This window comes from Chelon labrosus, assembly GCF_963514085.1.
Source record: "Chelon labrosus genome assembly, contig: SCAFFOLD_213, whole genome shotgun sequence".
In the NCBI taxonomy this organism is placed as follows: domain Eukaryota; kingdom Metazoa; phylum Chordata; class Actinopteri; order Mugiliformes; family Mugilidae; genus Chelon; species Chelon labrosus.
In genome coordinates this window covers 6,197-25,531 of record NW_028181547.1, presented here as the reverse complement: position 1 = coordinate 25,531, position 19,335 = coordinate 6,197, and the positions used below count along the sequence as shown (strand labels likewise).

Below are 19,335 nucleotides of genomic sequence, written 5' to 3'. Positions count from 1 at the left end.
GCTGCTCCTCATGGTCACATGATTAATTCAAGGTCTTCACACTTTTCCTTTTTCAGATCTTATAATCTTATCAGCCGTAACAGTCTACATAGTTTAAGTCTCTGATCCTGTTTTTCCTGGCAAGCGCCCTCTTGAACTCTTGGAGTTTCATCCTTACACTCTGGGTCATGGCCAGGCTGCTCTCACGATGAGCCGCTGCCCGCTGCCATCTCAACAGCTCGCTGAGCAGTGTTTCCAGGGTGCTGTCTCCCTTGGCTGGCTTTGGTGTCTCCCGTTGAAATCCCCATCTCTGCAGCCCCTGCTGTGCCTCTTCCACAGTGCTGTCTATTCAAATCCTCGTGTCCCAGTGGATTCTCATACTCACGAGTGGTGTTTAAAATCAGATCCACTTTTCTTTTAGAGCTTTCTTGATATCGTATTGTCTGCATTTTTACTTCCTCACTTAGTGGACATTCATTTGCCCGGCTGAATTTTTTCCCTGGTTGGGAATAGTAGGAAGTGAGAACCCAAACACAAAACACCAGGGGTTGGAGGTAAACAATACACAAATCCAAACCTAAGAAAAACACAGGCTGAGGAATGAAGAATCAAAAACTGAACGTTAGCTGGAGTCAGATTATCAAGTTATAATAGAGATGTGAAACACCAGCAGACTGACGAAGCTAGATACTAGCTGGTGATATTTATAGGCAGATATTTTCCTCTGGTGGAGTTAAAAAGTGTGAATGATGGTCTTAGACTCATAGACACAAATAGGATGTCAATGCTGATAAAAACGTCAGCCAAAATGGTAAAAATGTTCAGAGAAACAGAAAAGGAAATAATGAAGCAAAATATGGTTATAGACACCCGGGCCATGGCTTTCTAACAGCTTTACTATTTTTTCATCACTATCCAATAGTAAATCATTAACTGCATGTTTCAAGGAGATTGTTGTGGCGACGGTAGATGCAGCAGCATATGAAGCTAGCATCTGCAAATATATCTTCCGTGCTCTCCATGTATCTAATAAGACACTGTCGCTGCGTTGTTCACATTCAGTCGTGGCAGGTAGTTTAGGCTGAGGCTCTGTCTGACACTTCTGACTGTGATGTCTCTCAGCACACGACCTTAACAGCATCTCATTAATGCTAACTCTATCCCTAAATGAAGAGGGCCGTCTTCACACAAACCCCACCGCAGCCGTCTCTCGCTGCTGAGGCCACCCGGTCACCAAACATGCTCAGTTAATTACAGGCGCTGCTCAGGTTACGTCTCTGTGGCATTTATTAAATGGAGATGACCCCACAGTGGCACGTTTTCTGTCCCTGCGGTGGGATAGGATCCTGGCCAAACACGGCCCTTATTAATGGATGCAGGTCAGAGTTGGGGTTTGGCCCAGTCTACTCATTCACACGTGTTTTAAAAATTCCAATTTCACATGATCTTTTTCAGTTTGATTATTGCCTGCTTATTTGAATGCTCTAATGTTACTCTGATATTGTGAGCTGCGACTCATTGGAAAGTCATTGGAAAATGTTAAAAAAACAAACTTAGAGTAGATTGAAATTAGGGCTTTTATTGTTTTTATCCTTTTAAACTTCATCCTTAAAACAATGAAGACTTTCATCCTATTAAGACTTCATCCTTTAAAATCTTGACTTCTTGGTTAAATTCCAACATCTTATTTCTTTAGTCAAACGTTTGGGAAGGCGAAAGATGAATGAAACCTCACATCCTTATCTGACTGAATGCTTACTAGCTCACGTCTCTTTATCTTTTTTGCCTGTTTTTGATTTACTTTGTTCTGGATAGCTTAAAGACAACAGTCGGAGAGACATTCTTCACAGGACATTTCTTGTCTCAGACACTGTTGTCTCATGTATGATAGATGAGTCTCTCATAAAGCGTTCAGACTCGTCTAAAAGCTCGTTTTAATTGGAGACCTCTTTAGGTTTGTTGTCTGCTCCTTTCTCTGGTTCTGGTCAGGGGGCAGCGTCAGAGAATATCAGTGTAGTGAGAAAATCACAAGTGTCTTTGTATTTTTTTGTTCCATGTTGCTTGGAAGAACTTTGCAATGTTTAATGGGTTGCTTATTTTGGGATTATTGACTTACTGTCCTACTACTTCCTGAACATAATATGTGAGAGAGTTAAAATGACACACTTTGTCGTGAATTACTTGGTTTCATGACTGAAGGATACACAGATTCGTGGCCAGAGAAATGCAGACTGATATTTTACTGAAGATCTGGCTTTACATGAAATTCAAACATGCTGTTTTGCCTGCAAATACATATTAATGTGTTCTATATGAGATGGAAATATCTCACATGTAATATCATAAATCACCATTGTGTATTGGATGTGTAGAGGAAGGATTAGTATAATAACCCATTAGGGCCTCTTTCTTGTTGAAGCACCACGGCTTGTTTGAAATCTAGTCTCGTCTCTGATGAGACAAGTTATCAGACTCTTTAATACAACCTTGTATCACACCCCACTGAAAACTATAAAATGACTTTAAAATAGTTTGGACAATTTGAGTCCGGGGTTGTTTTTAAAAGTGGTCACAGTTTCATCTTTGCATACTACTGCCAGGTCCACGAATGTACTGTTTATGGTGTATATCATATTAAGGTTAGGAGGATTTAGACTAATGCTGACAATCCCCCACTGACATTTTCTTCAGGTGCTTACAATAACTTGAATTGAACAGGTGATTTAAATATAAATCCACCTTCTGCACAGTTGTCAGGATTGGAGAAATTAGCTTTAGAGACCAAAATAATAATAATAAAACAATTATTTTTTTGTACCAGACAGTGTGTTTATTTCTGCTGTAAAATTGGACATTGATGTCTATGAGGTGCCTTTTGGATCCAGCCTCAAGAGAACCTTGCGTTTTGGCTTCATTTAGTTCAGTCCACAAGTCTGCCAAAGGTATTAGTGAACAAAACACACAGGTCTTGACCCCAATGTCATTTTGTATAGTATTTGCAAAATATGATTATAGAGCTTTCCAACAGCTTTACTCTGTTTTCACCACTATCCAATGATAAATCATTATCTGCATGTTTCAAGGAGATTGTTGTGGTGTAGGGAGATGCAGCGTCATGTGAAGCTAGCATTCACAAATATAACTTCTGTGCTCTCCATGTATCTGATAAAACATGTTATAAAATCAAAGTGGTCAGCCATTATGTGCTGACTTTTCATTACACGTAGCTTCCATTACCCAGTTGTTCAGAGTCTTTGTGATCTTCATGTAAATTTCCAACAGAGTTTTGCATTTAGTCAGGCTGTCAGTGCTGAAGAGCTTCTAAAAACATTGTCCCTCAGTACCAGGCACTAGCAGCAGGTTCTGAGCATGTAAGACATGCTGTGAAGCTACAATATGATGTTGAGACTTGATCACCTTATCAGTCTCTTTCTATCCAATCGTCTCTCTGTATCCTTCCATTGCTCTTCCTTCTTCACTAATTCACCTCGGTTGTGAAATCATTTCCCCAGAGGCCCAGGCCAAGGCAATTACTGGTGCTCACCTGTTTAATCAAATCTTCTCCAAGTGGATGCACACTCTTCTCTCTTTCAACTCACTGTCTGATTGTAAATATCAGCAGGCTGGTGCCAACTAGTGTACTCCAGACTAGAAAGTGTTGAAATGACATTTTTCAATGAATGCTTCATCAAACCTGCAGAAGACAGTTCAAATTCTTTGTTTCGAACAAGTATCTCCTCATGCTGTGATCTGTTTATCAGATTATAGGGAGATTCTCTGTTGAAAACTGATAATTAATGTTCTGGCTGTCAGAGAGTCTTTTTCTACTATGTCCATCACCTGCATCCTAACCAGACTGGATACCCACCTGCTAGCTTTCTTTACATATGCACTCTGTTTTACTTATTCTTGTTCTCATTTTTGTTGTTTTTATTGCTTTGACTTATGTCCTGCATTTGAAGAACCAGCAGTAGCATTTTCATCAAGGTTTATGGTCTTTACACAAAGAAAAAAAATGATTGAGGATACATTTGACTGAACAGAGAACAGGTGTAACTTTCATCAAATGAATGTACAGTTTTCACTCATTTTAAAAGTGTCCTCAAAATCTGCTTCAACATGCTCATTGTCTGTTGGACGTGATCATGAAATAATTTTTATGTACAGTATGTGAGCATGTTTTCCATCAATAAAGGGAGTTTCTTACTCTCTCCCTCAGGTTGGATCGCTATTCTGGGTGCACTGTGGCTTTTGGTTCTGGCTGACATTCAGGATTTCGAGATCATCTTGCACCGAGTGGAGTGGGCCACGCTGCTGTTTTTCGCCGGTCTCTTTGTTTTGATGGAGGTATGCCGCGATTCTGTCTTCTGAAAGCATGCCATTTGGAATATGCAGCAATTTTGTTTGCTTGAGAAAACGACAGAAACCGAAAACAGATGCCAACATTAGAGTCTGCACAGGAAGCACACGGTTCCAGATCTGGGACACGTGTAGGTTTAGCTGAATTCTCCTCTGACAAGCATCTTTGCAAGATACTAAAGGAAGACTGGATCAATGCTTAGATCTATTGACAGCACACTGTACAGTGACAGAAAACGTGTCCGTCAGCTCCTTATCTGAAAAGTAATTACCTACAGTACTTCTTTACCCATGAGCCTCCCAGCAAAAGGATGAAAGAGAAGCACGATGTCAGCACAATGAGAGCTTTGTTGTTTCTCTCCACTGAGCCGTTGGTCCTGTATCAGAAAAGTAGTCCCTACAAGGAATGTCCACCTGCATGTGAATAATTTTCTTTGCTCTCAGTGTCAGGAATGATAACAGGAATAGATTGGTCTCTGTCTGTTTAATGGCCACTAAATAAAAACCAAATTGCATTTCTTCTCTTGGTTTAATTCGGCCTATAAATAATTGTCCTCCGTTCTTTTCATATTAATCTTCTCCTCTTCATTTTTCAGGCTCTAGCTCAGCTGCAGCTTATCGACTATATTGGAGAACAGACAGCGCTGCTGATAAAAGTGAGTTTTTCCTTTGATTGCCAAAGTCATCTTTCAGGTCTCCATGCAGCTGGCATAATTGATAATTGGGCACAGGTGACATGATATTGCGTTTCATGCATATTGATCCTGTTGCTGTGCACAGCTCTGAATTCAATTATTTTGTTTACATCTGATTCCTGCCAGCGGTTGAAGGGATCTTAGGTAATTTTCCCCCATATTCTTGCCTCTGTGCATCATGCAAGCAAAGGTGTCTCTTTGCAGAGAATTGCGCCAGTAATAGGTACGTCAGCTTGTGTTTAGATCGTGCGTCTCTATAAATCTAATAATCACACATGACAGGTAGTGGGCTATTCATGGTTACTGACCTGCTCCGTGTCCTCAAACAGTGGACAACATGCTGGGTAGAATTGTTTTGCCTTTCTCTCTTAATACAACTGCAGGACAGGTAAAAGGGCCGGATGTAGTAAAGCTGACCATTCCTGCTGTATACCAAGAGAGTTCAGGCAACACCATTCTTGTTGTTGCATGTAGAGAACTGGCCTTGCTGTGTGTGCACGGCAGAGCCCTAGAGATAAAACTCAAAGTCACCACCTGTGGACATGTCACAAATCCAAACAGCTCCATCCGCGGAGGCTCCACTCCCCGACGAGGCACTGTCAAAGGCTGAACATAATTGGTGTGTTAGATTTAAATCGGGCTGAGGGAAGGCGTGTGCTTGTGAGCGGCAATGAAAGCAGCAGTTATCTGTCACTGTTATTGTGTTCTTTCTCAGGCGGTGCCAGAAGACCAGCGCTTGGCTATAGCCATTATCTTGGTGATGTGGGTCTCGGCTCTGGCTTCTTCTCTCATTGATAACATTCCCTTCACGGCCACCATGGTAAGAGGCTTCATGTCACACTCCACTATATCACACAAACACAGTACTGTTATAAAAAACAAGTCATATGCAGATTACGCAAAGTAAAAAATGGTCTCAATCATACTCCAGATAGCTCCTATAGTAAAACAAAATAAATGTGCTGGTACAGAAAATGACTAAGAATGTAATTTGAGTTATTTTCAGTCTGTACATATTTGAACATAAAGACAAAGCAGAAGGACGTGTTTGACATAAAATAAGATTTGGTGGCTTCTTCTTTACCACTATAAGAAACATTTTGACTTAGAAGTCAACAGTGGAATATAAATTACTTGGGTAGTTTCTCTTCAACATGATATCTGCGTTTTCCAGAATATTTTATTATGAATTATCACTCTGAGCTGTGTTATCTGTTCGTCTCGTCTGATGTTCTTAACTTTCTGTGAGAAAAAGCCCGACACGTGAGAAGACAAGAGCTGAACATGCACACAGAGTCTGATTGTGATTGAAATGTGTATTAGTAACTACAAAATATTCTCTCATGACTCCCGTTCTCAGGCACATGAATTATGCAACTACTGTAACTGCGGGGACAGATGTGTCTTACAATTCATTCTGTTACAAATGTCTGACCAACTGCTGCCTCACCACTTTTGTTGTCAGCTGTCTGTTTTACCGAAAATGAATAGATTGCACAGTGATCAGTGTTTCAAAGGGGTGCCAGCGTGCTCAATTAAAATGACAGTGAGAAAAGAAAGTGATGTTATCCCACTGACAGAATGGGATGCTGCATGCTAGAATTAAACCTTGAGATTTTTGACTAGTCAGCCCCCCTACCAGAGTTTACCAGGGGTTTGGAAAATGTCCTTTTCGCTGATAGGTTTTTCCTTATTTTCAGGCCCATGCAAGCGTTGTGCGACCTGAAAAGAGAGGTACTTCAAAGCGTATCTGTTTCAATTCAGTGCACAGCTGATAAGAAAGCATTTGCTGATTGTCACAATAGACTAAAGCTGAGAAATATTTGTTTTCCCCCCATTCAGTCCAAAGTGTTTTTGTTCAGAAAATGTATGTATGCACGAATCAATTTAGGAGCTCTTTTATTTTCAAAGAACGCTTTTTTGTTACATGAGAGTATTGATACTGCTCTCAGGTCTGTACAGACAACATCGTTAGCTTTGGTCTGTGCTTCTACTTGTATGCCAGGGGATACTTCTGTGGTCTCTAGTGGTTACATGAGAAAATGTCGTGGAAAAATTCAACATGTGAGGGTTGTTGAGAAGGTAGTAATGATTCAGACTCAGAAAAAGCCCTGCGAGCATGTCACCCCGAATGTGGGTTTCCGTGCTGGTGCACGTGGAGCTGGTGGAAAAGTACTTTCACCTACTCACAACCTGTTTTGCTAAAAAAAGGAAGTAAGAAGGAGACAAGGAGGGCGTAGGAGTGGTGGTGCGATTAGGATGCAGAAAATGTTGGCAGTTGTACCTAGACAGTTCAATACAGATTTACACTTACCGTGAATATTCAGTGAACTTATAGTGAAACCTATGATGAACTTATGTGGGCTAAAATGTCACACAAGCAAATGCAGACAGCATATATGAGAGAAGTAAAAATAAAAATGTAATTTTCCATTACATCTGAACTCAGAATTTGATTTAAAAATAATTAATCCGCATTAAAACTAGGTGGCATAGATGCACAGAAGTTCCAACAGTTAGGTGAAAGCTATAACTGGTATGTAAAGGTAACTAAATGGAACAGATTCAGTTTCTGCCTCCAAAATAATAGTGCAACAGCAAAGCTTGCTATACTGACCGAAACACAAGGTTGTTTATTGTGACAGTCAAATCAAATATACACATTGGGCATACATAATGCATGGAGCTCATCTGACAGGCAACAAAAAAGCGACATGGATTTTTTTTTTTAGAACCAAGCTATCATTGTTAAGTGTTTGTTCTAAGGGTGCTTTCACACCCAGGTCACTGTTCTGAAACTGGGAACGTTTATCCCTCAGGTCGGTTCGTCAATTGCACTCCGTTCAGTCCCAGCCCAACTGCATTCCCTCCCCTGAGCGGCTCAGTTGCAGTGTGAACGCGTTACCCACCGAGCGATGTGACTACCTTAAAATTATATAACCAAGTAGTTGACCTGATGCATCTTTGGAAGAATGTGCACCCAACAGTGGTCATCATATGTATGTAAACATTGTTTTCTATGAGTGGCTTACATGCTGAAGCATGTTGTTCATGTTCAGACCATCTTCCAGTGACCACACCATGCGGACCACACACACGCTTTGATGTTACACAGCATTCTCTTGAGAAAATAATCCAACAATATTCAGAAAAGAAAATAATTGGGAAATGATTGAATGCACACTGTTCTACCACTATGGTGGGAAATGACTTGGCTCATCACCAGCCATATACAATTATTTTGATTAATTATTTTAATCATTTTCTGTCAAGAGGTTTTCCACACTAAAAATGATTTTATCTCTGGTAATCACAGATTCCTGTTCTCATCAACCTGAGTCAGGATGCTGACGTGAATCTACCAGTAAAGCCTCTCATCTATGCTCTGGCGATGGGAGCCTGTCTTGGTGGTAAGTGTTTTGTATTCTCACATTCATACACTGTATTATAAAAATAGTGAACGAGGACGGTAAAACACACACCAGCCTTCGAGACTTCCCAACAGACACAGGAGACTTATATCTTATCCCTTGTTTGAAAGACAAGGATTTTTATTGATGGCCTCTGTCTGAAGGAGCCATTATTTGCTCCAGGTGACAGCCACACTTTGTACAGCTGTGCCACTCCCTGGGGAGATCATGCTGTGCCTTTTGTGAAAGTAGCCTCAAGGCCCCCAAAGAACGCCCTGTTCAGGCTCTACTACACCCCAGCAGCCGGCCCTTGAGCAGAGCATGGCTCTGTTTGGGTGGGAAGGACACAAATAGAGACGGAGAGAGAGCTGTCATAGTGTTTCAGTTTAATCAACTGCGCTGTGACGGGCCTTTATCGATCGACAGTATGATGTTGCCACCGCCAACCTCCATCCCCACACTGACACATTCTGAGATGTGAGCAGTATAGCAGGGCGGGATGGCTACGCATGCTGACTGTTAAAATGTTGCCTAGAGCAGATTAAAGCCAGCAAAACTTTAGATTACAACAACACTGAAAGTGCCAACTGAATGCTGAAAGATGAGGATGCTCATTATTGTTATAGCGGAGCGGAAGTGTTGAATATTTGAATGTCTTTTGTAATTTGTGCTCATAAGGTTGAATTATGTGTTTCATGTGGCACTGAACTCCGACTCAAAAAGTGAATCATTAACAGTTTCCCTTCATTTTGTTCTCTTTTCTTTTTAGGAAATGGCACATTAATAGGAGCATCAGCCAACGTTGTGTGTGCAGGGATTGCTGAGCAACACGGATACGGCTTTTCTTTTGTGGAGTTTTTCAAGTAAGTCCTTTCTCCTTTCACACAATGCTAGAAAAGGGTCTCCTGGGGAAATGTCAGACTTTACTGGGAATCCTGGACCATAGGCTATTCTGCCTAAAGGGATACTTACACATTAATGTCTGTCATATGTTGAAACAGAAATGCCAACAATGTGCCTGAGAACATTTTGAGACAAGCCTAAAAACTCACACTTAAGAACCAGAATTGCAAACACTTTCATTTTCCCTAAGCCCTTTTCATTAAAATTAAAATGTGGAAGGCGATACTAACTTCTTTAAGGCTGGAAGTGTTTCTGTGAAGGTTCTCAGTCATCCAGGTCATGTTGTATCCAAAAGCGTTAAATACAGGCAACTGGATGTTTTGCCTGATTGTATCACCTACAGATTATTAGCCTTTTTAAACCTCACTGGTTCTTTTGAACTCAAGAAGTGGCAGAATTGTCTTCAAGAAACTCTCTTTAATAATTTTGGATTTAAGGCTGAAATGTATACACTTATTGTATCTTTTTACAACAGGCATAGTCTTATGTTAGTAACTTAAATCCAGGAAACAACACGACACGCTTGAGCTCATGTTATCTAGTCTGGGCCATCCTTCTAGTTTGCTTCGTCTTCAGTAACGATGTTAAGGCACTGAGAAAAGTTCACTAAATTGAATGTGGAGGAAATCGATCTGCGGCAAGGTTATTTACAGAAAAAGAAGTCTGTCACATAAAGTCATGAAAATGTGCATAAAAATAAGCATGACTGATTAAATTTATACTGAGTGAAGCCCTCTCAGAGGAAAAAAATCAAATGACTGGTGAAAAGTGTTATTCTATCTCAAGCTGGTAAGTAGGCCACCTCCCCAGTTGACACCTGCACTGGTAATTTTCACTCTGGTGACGTAATAGCCAGACATACTTTGCAATTTGCTTGCTGGCAAAGCGGAAGTGGTCAGTAATGTTGAAAGAGGGATGAATATGAGCCTGATTAGGCTTAATGTGCAATCACTTGGAAATGGCATGTGGAGCTAAATGTGCTATATGTAATGATGAAAAGAGACCGTGTCAGATCATTTCTTTTTGGGATGAATAGAGGACTGCTGGTGGAATAAAATGAAACTCTGCTTTGTGCTCAGACATTCCTTCACTGACACTTAATGATTGAATGCAGTGTCTGTAGCTGGGTTTAGACTATGAGTGTATCTTACATCATCAAGATTAGAAATTGTTTTCAACAGATGGAATAACAGGGCTATTTGTGAGCTCACCAATTGCTTGCAGTGAAGATGGTATAAATGCTGTGTTATTAAAGCACTTGTCGGACCCATCAGCCTCAGCATTGTTGTTGTTTCAGTGCTAATTGGCAAATGTTAGCATCCTAGCCCACCAAACTAAGATGGCAGCTATTGCAAAGACTAATTGCTAATAATCAGAAAGGTGTGACTTAAGGTTTCTGTGGTAGGTTGCTATGAGTTTTCTTCTTGGAAGCCAGGCAAGCTTCTCAGAAGTTGTTCTGGAGATGGATAGAAGAGTGACAGTGATGTAGTTGTACATGTGATTTGTGTGCCGTTGATTGTGTTTATAAAATGCCTCTGACTGGTTGAAGGATGATTCAGTTCTGTGCAAAACAAAATCCAAAATGGCATGTTAGCAGACTCATATTTTGATAAGAATGAAGTCTGTCTATGACAAAAAAATATATATATATATAATCACACAATTAAATATTTAATCATAGTGTTTTGTCAGCTTCCTGATTTGCTTTGAAGTAGTAGTGAAATCAAATAATAGTTGGAAAACATCTCCGTTAGTTAGCAGTATGTTGACAAATTTGTTTGCACTGCACTGGACAGACAAAGGAACGTCAATCTGCATGGGATTTCATTGAAATGGATGGAAACAGTTGCATCCTGTCAGCTCTACTCCTCTTCTGCTGTAGCTGTGTTTACAGTTAGGCAATAGAAGCATTGCTCTTGGCTGAAGCACCTCCTGTAATTGGCTGTCTATGGCAAGGGTCACAGCTGCTCAGAGAGACAGGTAAGGAGGAGAGAAGTCTGACTGTGACTCAAGGCAGCTGGGGCTGACTAGTGTTGTATCAGGTGGTCGAATCCAGGGGCCAGATGAGCCCACAGGGACACGGATGCCTTTTTGATAGGCCATCACAGAAGAAAATGAGTGGCTCTGAATAGCTCAGCAGTTAGCTGCTATGGTCCCTGTTGCTTCCTTCAAGCCTCTAGCCCCTTATCATTTTCCACTCCTCAAACCATTAACCCAGGGAGCATGACAAAAGCATCTACTCTATAAACTAGAAAGTGTAGCAGAGTATGAGCTAGCACTACTGCTCTCATTGCAATGTATTGAACTCTTAACAGTTTAGTACACTGAGAGAAATGCACTTCTTAATAATACAATACATTATTTTACATGGTAAAATCTAAATCAAAACATTTCAGCATTACTATAAAAAAGACAAATAATGGTACAGAGAATAAAATAACCCAAATACAATATACACATACATCCTGGAACAAATAATTATCTGATTACTAATATAACAACTGAAAAACTGCAAACCCTGGGGTCAAAATAATACTAATTAAATAATAATAAATAAAAAATACAGATGTGTTATCTGCAAAATATAGTCCTTATTTTGCAGAAACAAAAATGTGACAGCATTTTTTGTTAGAACTGTTTGTAACTGACCAACATCTGAAACATGACATGCAACCCCATTAGAGAGGTATGTGTCAAAGAAACATCCACATGCCTGTTAGGAGCAAACAAAGAGATGATCAGTGATATTTACTAAACCTGTCGATGGTGTGCTCCCTGTCTGTGTTACACCATCTGACAGAATTAACATTTTCCTACATACAGCCCTCTGCATCTGCAGAGGAGACCTGTGCTGGAGTCCGCAGGTGTTCTTCCTTGATTTGCAAGAAATCTAAAAAGCACCAAAATATGTTTGAAAGATTCAGATCAAGGGATATTTTCTGTTCCTCTCCACTGTCTAAACACTGCAGATTTTAGCATTTTGTAAGTCACAGTTTTTTAAAGACTGTATTAAATAAAAAGAGGTCATTTGATGTCACAGAGAACACTTCCATTCTGTGTCATACAGCCTGCACAGTCAGAGAAGCACATCCCCTGGGTTTATCTAAAGAGAGTCTTTGAGATTGCATCAGGACTTTCAAAGAGCTCCCATCATATGCAATTAAGTCACTGTGTGTGAGATCTCACGGTACGATGGGAATTTTTAGACAAGGTGAACCGTGTTCCTATCTATGCCGTATTGTGGCAACTTTTTCATCTGCCCTCTGCCCCTTCATGCTGTGGCTGTGATGGGGAAAAGGTTTTACTCAGCAGACTTGTGTGGAGGTGACCTCAGCTTGTCTGACTATGATAACACTTTAGATTCCTTCCTCCATCCATCTCAACCAGACAGTCATTCCACGAAGATATAATCACAGTGGCCTCATGTTAATGGGTTATTTAAAGGCCCTGGCTTTGTGAAAGCACATATCCCATTTTCACAATTTGTATAATTCTAATGAAAAATATATATAGAAATGACAGAAACCATTAACTTTGGTAGTAGAGAACTGCATTCTCCAACCACCTATACAGATCAGTTTAAACACTACTGAGCTGTTGTTACACTCCATCTATAATGCTGAATGTTTCTGTCCAGCCATGTAATTTTATAATTAGCTGTACACAGAAATGCAAACACAACACTGCATCTTTGTTCTTTGAAAGTTGATGGTTTCTTTCTAGAACATGGTTTTGTTTGAATCTGAAATCAAGGGCATTGCAAGAAAATTACCCAAATGAGGACTTCAAGTCATAAACCTTCCACAATTTGTTACCTGAGTGTGTTTCTCCTGTTTAATGGAAGCCTTTACAAGCATAGCCACGCTTAGTAGAGCAGATGAGGAACAGTTAATTAATACCAGACAAATGAGGCTAAATATATTTAGACCTTTGCAAGTGAACCTTAACTACTGCTCAGTCGGGACATTTAAAAAGATTTTACTTCAGGTGCAGTTTGATGGTGGTATTAAGGCACAGAAATTAATACTAGAATTGCTACAGTGAGAGATTTGCAAGCTTTGGGAAGGTGCACGGTGTGAGGATTGAACTCAATCCATTGTCATACGGGGAGTCGGATCTGCGTGAATGAAAGACTTCAGTTTATTCCGTTACCTAAAAATTAATTGTAACACAAATGTCAGTTCCGTTTCAGACATCCGGCTTGCATCTGTTGTTTAATTTTAGTTAGGAAAGGTGGACAGTGGAGTGAGTTGCAGTGATGACATAAATGGCTGCAATGTAGAGTTGAACCTGCATAGAAATGGATCGGTTAACGGAGGACAGATGAAATTAGCATGTGCAGTACAAATAGGAGAGGACCAAGTAATGAACCCTGTGGAACACCTTGCCATAGTGGATCAAAGGCCAAAGAGCAACTGTTAAGTGAGGCATAATATGCAACAAGTTGACCGTTCCATGACTATAATTATGGAGGACAGAAACTTAAAAGAAAAGAGTTGTTAATTTTCACATTTGACCAACATTGTTAATTGTTTGGTCTGTTTTAGACATCTTATAACATTGTGCTGTCATTACAATTTTATGGCAATGTCTAACTACACAGAAAGGGATCCACATGGCTGAGCCGGAAGTTCTAAAATCTTATGAAACTAGAAACTAAAAAACAATAATTAATGAGTGTACTGTACATAGAGTAGATTAATGGCGTACTATACATTTTAGATTTTTCAAGCACAGTCAGTGTGTTGTTGGTACAAGACTAGTAAATTGCAAAAGCCATTTTCTTTGACACATTTAAGTCATTATGTCCCCAGAGGAAGTTTTATGCAGACAAAGGTCATCAGTATTATAAACTGCATAAAATTGGGAAAGTCAAACTCTAGGTTCTTAATAATAAATATTGAACTGCAAACATAGTAAATATTTGCTTAGGCACCGTTGTGTAGTGTTATGTATTTTGTTGAACATTTCTGTTGGAGGTTTTCCTTTCCATTCACTCCTGGTTAAACCTTTGATGTGTAAATAAAAATGATAATCACTCTGGCCTTTGTATCTAAGTTCAGCTGGCTAGTCAGACACTTTGGCATTGTTACAATTTATATGCACCACCATGCTGTACAGAAATCATTAAATAATGAGCTTAAGTGCTTGACTAGCCTCATTAATCTTCAGATCAAGTACTAATGTGACATTTCCACATGCATAATAAATGAAAACTGCATAATTTTATCTTTCTGAATGAAGAAACAGTTGCAGCAATGAAGAGTAAGACGATGACACATAATTGTCAGAAATACGCTCACATGCACACAGGATTTACTCTTTAGTTTTAGGATCTTTGGACTTCTTGTGCTTTTATCTGCCTGTTTAGAGCAGAAGAACTGATACAGGGGACATTCAGCAAGGTCATCGTAAAACTAGGGAAACAGCTTCTGATTAAGACAACATTATATTATACAACAGAAAACAGGTAGAGTAGGCCAGTAGCTTTACAACTCCTAATAAACACAAACACAAACAGCTTTGTAACTGTGAGCGTTTTGTACATATGTTGTGGATATGGTATTCTGTGTAGTAGTGACTGTGTAGAGAGATTTATCAGTCACATTTATCAGTAGTGCAAATGCTCCTGTTGTCCTGATGTCTTTATTAGCCTCAATATTGGCTCTGTTGTCACATCTCACGTCAACAGTTCTGGTTGTAAAGTAGTAATATCCAATCTGTACACTGACCTAGTTCATGACTTTGATAAATGCCGTTATATAGATATAAATAAATCTTAAGTATATTAACAAAACAATGGCATACATAAAAACTCAAAAGTTTGGAAACTCGAATTCATTTAGGTTTATTTTTTTATTTGTACTATTCTACAATGTACAAGCATGCTAAAGACATCAACACCATGAAATAACACACATCTTAACCGGCTTCATGAGGTTGTCAGCGATCAGATGTGTGTTGTCAACAGTCAAAGTTCTTATCCAAGTCTGTGAAGGTATCTCAAACTGAAGAGGCTACTCTGATGAACCGTCCTTAAGAAACCATACAAATCCAGTGGCCCTGGTTTCAGTTTGCTTTTTGGAAACGTAACAAGGAAACGTTAGCTAATAGTAAACAGCACTATTCACACAGGCGAGTCAATCTATGAAAGCAAATAGGGAAAAAAGAAAGTCACGGGCAGCTGTGACTCACTACTCATCTAATACTCATACTAGGCTGCAATGTTGTCCTCAGACCTTGAGATGAATGGATCAAAACAAGGTAAACACAAAACCCACCTAGAAAAGCGGCATGTAACCTTTCGTAACTCTCTAAAAATCAAGCTTGCATAGTTTGCCTTGCCATTTGACAAAGCTTTCCGTGTAGCATTTCTGAGCTGAGTGTAGTAATTTTAATAGAATCTACATCAGAGTGCTTGTTTTCCACATGAGGACATCTGCTGGAAAAATCACATGTACACCCAGTGGAATATAAAGTTTATTATTATAATGACTGTCCGTGTATCTGAAATAACTGACCGTCATCATCTTTTCATTCATCTGAATAGGGTGATTAGTACGGCTAATACAGCAGCAACATGTTCATGTCTCTTGTTTTGGTCCTGACTTATTTTGTTCATCGACTCAGTCTCACATCTCACATGGCACCATTACTGTGCGAAGCAACATCTGCTCCAAATGATATTTTAACGATATGACTCCCTTAATTGATCAGTCCAAGTGCTGTAGTTTTAATTACTCTGTTGCTGGTTTGACAGAAACTGATCCGCAGCACACTAATTATACATTAAGTTTAGTTTCTCTTTTTGTTCTCCAAAACTGATCTGTGCCACAGACTGAGGGCAAACAGATCTCTGGGCCTCAGAGCAGCCATGTGTCCATGTAGGACATGCTAGACAACCAAACCATCTGTAGTTGTGGAGCCATCTAAGGACTCATTTTAAATTAACACTAATTCAGGAATGAATGAATGATGAGTGATCATTGCTGCTGCGTCATGAAGATAACTACATTTCAGCCATTAAATGGAGAAGAGGGCTAACCTTTAAAAAGGCTAATGCACAATATCAGCATTTCTGATGGGCCTCCCAGGAAATTTTAGTCCACAAATATTACGTAACATCTCATTTGGCATGTCTTGTAGGAGCAGGGTAATTAATGACGTTGAAATTGTACCCACTCTGAAGAGGCTGTGCAGGACACTGGCTGTGCAGGAACGAACCCAGTGGGGCTCAGGAAAGTGTCACACATCTGAAAGGGTTGTCTAGGAACTTTACTTTATAACACGGACCAAAACAGGTTTAATACTAAAAAACAATAAAACTGGTTCAATAAAATTAAACACTGACAACAAAACAAGATGTAGATTGAAGCTGTAGTGTCACACGACATTGTGAAGTACCCACCACTTTATCAAATATTTATTCATGAACAAAATGCTTCAGGCAGTTTGCCTCATTTGTCTGACAAAACATTTTCCGCTGCTATTATAATTCAGTCTTTCTTCATTATGGCGCATCACTGGAAACAGGCATGTTTTACAGTGGATACCACTGTAAAGTAATGAATAAACACTCTGTACCTTCTTTTCACTTCTTATGCTCTTTATAATTATTAACACTTGCCCTGTTAATAGGAATCTATGTGGTTTAGTTTTTACTGTCTCGCAAATGCTCTGGAAAGCAGCAGTCTATGTTGAGTCCAGTCTGAAATGCAAGAAATGAGGACACAGTGTTGATTCTCAGGCACTGACAGCCAACTAAGAATCAGACAAAAATCACTATGTTGTAATAGTCCAAATTTGTGCTGCTGCTGTCTCATGTTTTGAGGTGGTACAGTTGGTGAATCTTCTCTGCTGAGATGCTCATGTGTAGAGCTTGTGCTGCTGTGGGATGGATGTTCATCTTTAAGGATTCCAACTCTTCTGACCATAAGGTTTGGGGTTTTTCTGTCATTTTCAGCGAGCCTGGCGATGGGAGCCACCGTGGTTGGTGATCAGCGTAACAATTGTGAATCGTCATTGTGATCCATGCAAATCAACTTATTTATGCCATCGATGTCATCGGTTATGCCAGTTATTGCAGAGCTGGCACGAAGTCTTTTCTGGCTTTGTTCAGAGTTGCTTCTTTATAGGGTTACATTTTAGTTTTCACCTTGTAATTCAGGAAAATATGCAGTGGCCCATTTCATATTTTGTAATATTTTACAGACCAACACATTATCCATGTAATCCCCAGAGGTCGCTGTACCGGGACAAACCCTATCTCGAAGAAACCCACTGACGTTTTTAGAAGTATGCTTAACTGGGCAGATTGCCCAGCCCAGTTGTAATTATCGGATCCAAAAATGACACATTTTTCAAATCTTGCTCTGGCCTGGCGATGGGAACAAGGAGACTTAATGTAATTCAAAATTATCTTAAGTGTCTCGTCTCCTCACTGTCCAAAGTCCACTAATGACTTCCTCTGGCTTAGAGGTTAACATGGATTGAGAAAATAATTGTCAAATGAACCAGTTATGAGAAGGTCTCTAGTTATAGCCCTGGTGGACCATGACTCTAGTCACTCTGGAGCAAAACACTTATTACGTTTTGTGTTTTTTAAGTTATAATTTACAGTATTATTGTTATGTGTTCTGTGATTGTGATTTTTTTAGGAAACAGACCAGACCTTTCCATTAACATGCATGCTTTCTTCTCCCAGGTTGGGATTCCCCATGATGATAATGACATGTATGATCGGCATGTGCTACCTGCTGGCCACCCACATCGGACTGGGATGGAACATGTAATCCACACGTGCTGTGCAAAACCAAAGAGACTGTGTGTGCATGTGACCGCTCCTCCAAGAGTATCAGCTCACTGTTGTGTAACCTGACTGGTTGATAAGATTACAGACTCCATATGAAGCACCAAAGCCATATTTTCAAAGCATGGCAAAGTGTCTTTGAGTACAGTTCAGACCATCAGGACCAAGGGAGCTTTGACCAAAACTTTGACTTTAGGAAATGTGCCTTAACTGAAAAGGCTTCTCTCCATAATGGTGTACTTGGTGCTATGGCCTCAGAGGGCGTAATAAGTGGTGCAGGTGATTCCAGCTATGTATTTAATGTCACATTTTTCACTCTTTTGAAAATCCATGTGGCCTGTTTACAAAAAGGCACATATATTACACTGATTTGCTCTTAGAGACACGTAGAGGAATGATCATTATTTATTTTAGACAAACTTTTCATCCATGGTTTAACAAACAGTTGATTTTTTATTTTTATTATTATTATTATAGAACCATAACCCCCAGAGAAAGGGATTTTATAACGGTTTACGTCTGAATATTGATTTTCGAGCCATACATTTGATGAAAAATTAAAGCGGCATAAATTAAACTGGAAAAGAACAGATGATCAAAGAAAACAGCTGCAGGTTGTTACCAAAGTATTGTATACTAATGCATCGTGTACACAACAATCTGATGTAAAGCCACTGATTTAATTCAGTTAACTGCATTTAATGTAGTAGTAGACATCATGTAAACACTCTTACATGGAACAGACCAGGTCCTCTTACCTTGTCCAGTCAAACTGTTACCTGTATTTATTGTACAGCCCAACAAACTGAACCTCGTCTATGTTCAGTTGACGACAGAGATCAAACATGAACAATAAAGTTTACTGTATTTCTGGATGTCACTTGTCTCAATTGGTTTGTTATTACTTATGGATATTTGGTATCCATAAGTAACAATCGAAAGGAGTCGCCATAGTATATACTATCTAGTATGTATATGTGTGTTTTTTATTATTGGGAGTGTGCTGTGAAAATGTCCTTGTATTATGAGCTATGTGAGACTAGATCAGGTCAATAATCGACCAGATGTAGATTACTTTCCTCTTCCATTTGCGTTGTGGCTTTTTCCATTCGTATTTTCCATTAATTTGCGAAGCATGTTGGACATGTGGGAATGGATATTTAGTTCAGCCTCTCTTGAG

At 39.6% G+C, this 19,335-nt stretch overlaps 1 protein-coding gene across 1 annotated transcript in view; it reads left to right on the top strand.

Annotated features, from left to right (window-relative positions):
* Positions 1-19,030, top strand: part of LOC311509900 (P protein-like) — a gene marked incomplete at its 5' end in the record, with an annotated part of 31,823 nt that extends 12,793 nt beyond the window's left edge. The window contains 6 exons of the mRNA XM_084575340.1: positions 4,199-4,326; positions 4,935-4,994; positions 5,749-5,853; positions 8,350-8,443; positions 9,213-9,306; positions 18,051-19,030. Coding sequence (XP_084431466.1) covers positions 4,199-4,326; positions 4,935-4,994; positions 5,749-5,853; positions 8,350-8,443; positions 9,213-9,306; positions 18,051-18,138 — 569 coding nt within the window. The remainder of the gene's footprint in view (positions 1-4,198; positions 4,327-4,934; positions 4,995-5,748; positions 5,854-8,349; positions 8,444-9,212; positions 9,307-18,050) is intronic.
* Positions 19,031-19,335: the final 305 nt, after the last annotated feature.